Source organism: Propithecus coquereli, unplaced genomic scaffold (assembly GCF_000956105.1).
Source record: "Propithecus coquereli isolate 6110/MARCELLA unplaced genomic scaffold, Pcoq_1.0 Scaffold240, whole genome shotgun sequence".
NCBI lineage: Eukaryota > Metazoa > Chordata > Mammalia > Primates > Indriidae > Propithecus > Propithecus coquereli.
The window spans coordinates 2,892,252-2,896,107 of record NW_012147953.1 but is presented as its reverse complement, the minus strand read 5'-3'; the positions used below and the strand labels follow the sequence as shown (position 1 = coordinate 2,896,107).

The 3,856-nt window shown below is 35.6% G+C and overlaps 1 protein-coding gene across 1 annotated transcript in view; it reads right to left on the bottom strand.

Annotated features, from left to right (window-relative positions):
* The window catches only part of LOC105811812 (phospholipid scramblase 2-like), a 69,682-nt gene that overhangs the window by 40,131 nt on the left and 25,695 nt on the right, over positions 1-3,856 (bottom strand). The window contains 2 exon segments of the mRNA XM_012646090.1: positions 1,971-2,132; positions 2,263-2,483. Coding sequence (XP_012501544.1) covers positions 1,971-2,132; positions 2,263-2,483 — 383 coding nt within the window.

Genomic DNA, 3,856 nt, shown 5'->3' with positions numbered 1-3,856 from the left:
GTGGCCATATTTTTTCCCCTATCAAGAGTCCTGGAAGGAGACAGACTCCCTTATAATCTACATTGGTTAGAAGATCTACTTGGCTCTCTCCTATTCACTGCTGTGATAATATTCTTACAGCTTTAACTACTATCCATATGCTGAAAACTCTCCATCCTTTTCCCCTACACAACTAAATCCACCATGACCCAAGTACAAATCATGAGCTTCCCACAAATAAAGTGTTTCTCCACTAAGATTCTTAACTTGGCCAATGGTATCGTTATACATTCACCTGCTTGAACATCTGACATCAGAATAATAAGACATCAGAATCATCTCCAAGTTTTCTTTCATCTTTAATTGACATCAATCCATGAATCAGTGCCCCACAATACACCTATGAGATGTCTTTTGAATTATTGCTTTCTTTAGAATGACTTCCATCCCTGCTGTGGATCAGGTTTTTATCTCTTTTTAACTTCAAGTTTCCATGCTCAGTGACACCCTGATGAATTCCATGTTCCTCAGTGGTGCCTCATACTGATAATTTCTGCTTTCAGTTGTCAAACTTTCCATCATCAACCCTAAAGGAAATGATTCAAGTGACTGTTTATCAATTCTCTCCAAGATGGTATCTAGATATGATCATTCTAGATGAATAGAAGAAAAATTAATTCATTACATGTAATGGATGCTTTAAGGCATCCATCAAGAAAGGTTGTTGGATGAAGTTTAATTTCTTGGCATCAAATGTAAGAATTTCACCATGCTTCTCCAGTGTTTTCACATATGTATTTCCTAAAAATAAAATATATGACATCTAAACTTCTGTTAATATTGTTCCTTGAAGGAACAATTACTTTTCACTCCTCTGGATCTACAATAGATATGCCATCCACTATGTGGAGAACTATCATTATTCATACCCCTATATAAAATCTGTATACATGAATATTACACACACTTACACTATACAAATACCTTTACAAGAGCTTTTTAAAAGTTTCTACATCATGTGTGTTTTTTTAGAATTGCCCATCTCTGCCACTAGATTATGAAGTTAACAAGAGGAAGGATTCATCTTTGTATAGCTAGAGTCCAACAGAAGATTTGCAAGCCATATGATGAAAGAAGGCAGGCAGATAATATAAGTGAATGACACTGTATAGTGGAAAACCTAAGGAAGTAGTGGAGATAGTGGTAGAGTTTACTTGTAATATTGTAAAGGGGCAGCCCTACTCAACTTTAGCAGATTTCTGCCCCCTCTGTAGAAAAGGAGTTTGCTCAATTTTCTGATTTTCCAAGAAAAACAAGAAATCAAGATTAATTCATAAAATCTCCCGATTGTTAAACATTTGCAAGCAAAGAACTCAGGTTGTAAGGCTAGGCCATCTGTTGGAGAATGGCTATAATGTAATTCTCCTATGTAGTAAATATACGAATATATTGTGGTTTCCAATGACCTACTTTAGTACAGGGCTAAAGAAGAGGCTACAGATAAGCATAATTGGGTAGTACATATTATACTAACTTTCTCAAAACTGTCTTTGCATAATTGATCTTTTTGTAGGAACTCAATGATGTCAGACTTTCTGAACATGGTCTCAAGCAATAGCGGCCTATATTTCGGATTAAAGGAAAGATCCATATGTTTTGGCAATCAAACTTAGATAACAAAGTTAATGATTTATTTAAAATGGATAATGTACAGTGTCATCACACAGAAACCACCATGTATAAATGTTAGATGTTTTACTTATTTTTATTTGACTGCAGAGCTCTACTTCTCTTTTTTTTCCATTTATTATAATTAACACTGACCTTTAATCGCAGTAGTAACAACCACTCTGACCAAAGTTAAATATATGAAAACATTATCTCTCTATTGAGATATTAGTACACAATACTTAATGTGTTTGTAACATCCTGCAAAATTATATTCTTCTTATTAGGAAAGCAAATCATATAAACATTATGACATCTCTTACCTCAAAATCAATATCTGCACAACAGCTGCACACAACACATGGACCAATGATTTTTAGCACATCATCTCTTTTCTCATTTTGAATTGTAAACTTTGGCAGACATGGGTGCCAGTTCTGAGTAACATAACCTACTGGTACACCAGGAGGGGCTTGGATTTCTATCTATAAAGGCAAAAGAATATATGTAAATGTAATAATCATTGTGATATCTAGGTTCAATAAAAAGTTCAATGAAAGGGTGAAAATCCTTGCTGAACTACTTTACAAACTGGCCTGGTAATTGCTCACAGACCTCCTGAAGGCAGCAGGGGAAACAACAGCTGGAACATCTTAGCGGTCTCTCCAGAGTTATGACTTCTTTACCCAAGTTATCAAGAATCCTCAATGTAAATGGTCTAGATGGTCCACAGCAATTTCGGGTACAGCAATCAGTATCTTCCACTGCACAGTAAACCCTTTGTCCAAGGCTGTTCTTAATTTCGTATTTGTTATTAGTTTCAAAACCTATTAAGACTAAAAATATAAAAGAGAAAATCATAATCACCTTTATGTTAAAAACATTGAATCTACCCTAAGATATAATATCTAGATATACCAGTTTTAGATGACACTTCAAGAAAATGTGTTTAGAGATGATCCAAGCAAAGAAAAAAGGCAAAGGAAAAGGACGAGGAGAGGCTGTTAATGTATGGAGAAATAAAGAGGGCTTACATGAGACAGGGAAAAGAAGACAAGTCCTACCTTCCTACTTTCAAAAACTCCTGTCAAAAGGGAGACATTGCTGCTGGACACATTGGCGCTAGTTATGTGGACAAAATGTCCACTTACCCAGTATAGTTTTCATGTATTATTGAGGGAACTATATGATGATTGCTGTTTATTCTCTATGAAATATATTAAATCAAGTGGTTTGAGATTTTGTTTCATAAGCCATAGCTATGTTTTAATTTTTGCACCATGTTTGAAGGAAGGCAATGAGAAAGCTTACTCTCAATGCACAAACATAAAAAGGGAGTGAATGAAAAGGGAAGGTGAATGTCGCATTGGATCCAGGGCACCCTTGTTTAGTTTAGCAGTAGTTTTTCAGAAGTAGTAGATGGGTATTAGAGGGGGAAGGTGCTTGACAACCAGGGCTTCACCTCATAGAATAACCAGGCTCCGGGCAGCCTAAGTGAACTGTGCCCCTTAGATGGGCTAATCTTTTCATGGAGGGAACAGAGGGATGAGAAGTGCTGACACCCATGTGAAGTCTCCCCATATGGAGCCACACGTTGGAAACCTCTCCCTATTTAGAGCCACAAAGGAGAAATGAATGGTCCCACTTGTCCATAGCCCTCAGTAACTTGGGTCATAGATGTCAGAAGCCTGACCAAGTAATAAATGATTAAAAGAAACATATGGAGGCGAAATCACTCTAAAATGTATGCGTGGAAGAAATTTTAGTCAGATAGAGATATTCTTCACAAGACTATCACCATGAGCTCCCTTAAGGTCTTTGGTGGGATTTAGAAGGCCCTGGACTCTGTATTTATAAGAAGTGTTTGGTGAGAAAAAAAATAAACTGATTTTGAGAGAATATATATTATCTAACTAGTTGTTTCATTCTGAGAAACTTGATCTCAAAAATCTCCAGTTTGTTTATTTATAAACCAACATGGGTTTACATAATCCTTACATTTCCTTCTAGTTACTTAAAAATGAAAGCGCACAAGACTTCTGTTTACATCTTTATTGTCTATTGTGTTTTGAATTGAGGGAAAATATAAATGCGTGTTATATGCTCAGATGCTAAAAAGCTGAATACTCTTCATCTTCTTTATATTACTTGTAATATGAGAAAATAATATAGACTTTCAGTTTGGGAGAAAAAGAAAGCAAGAAAATTA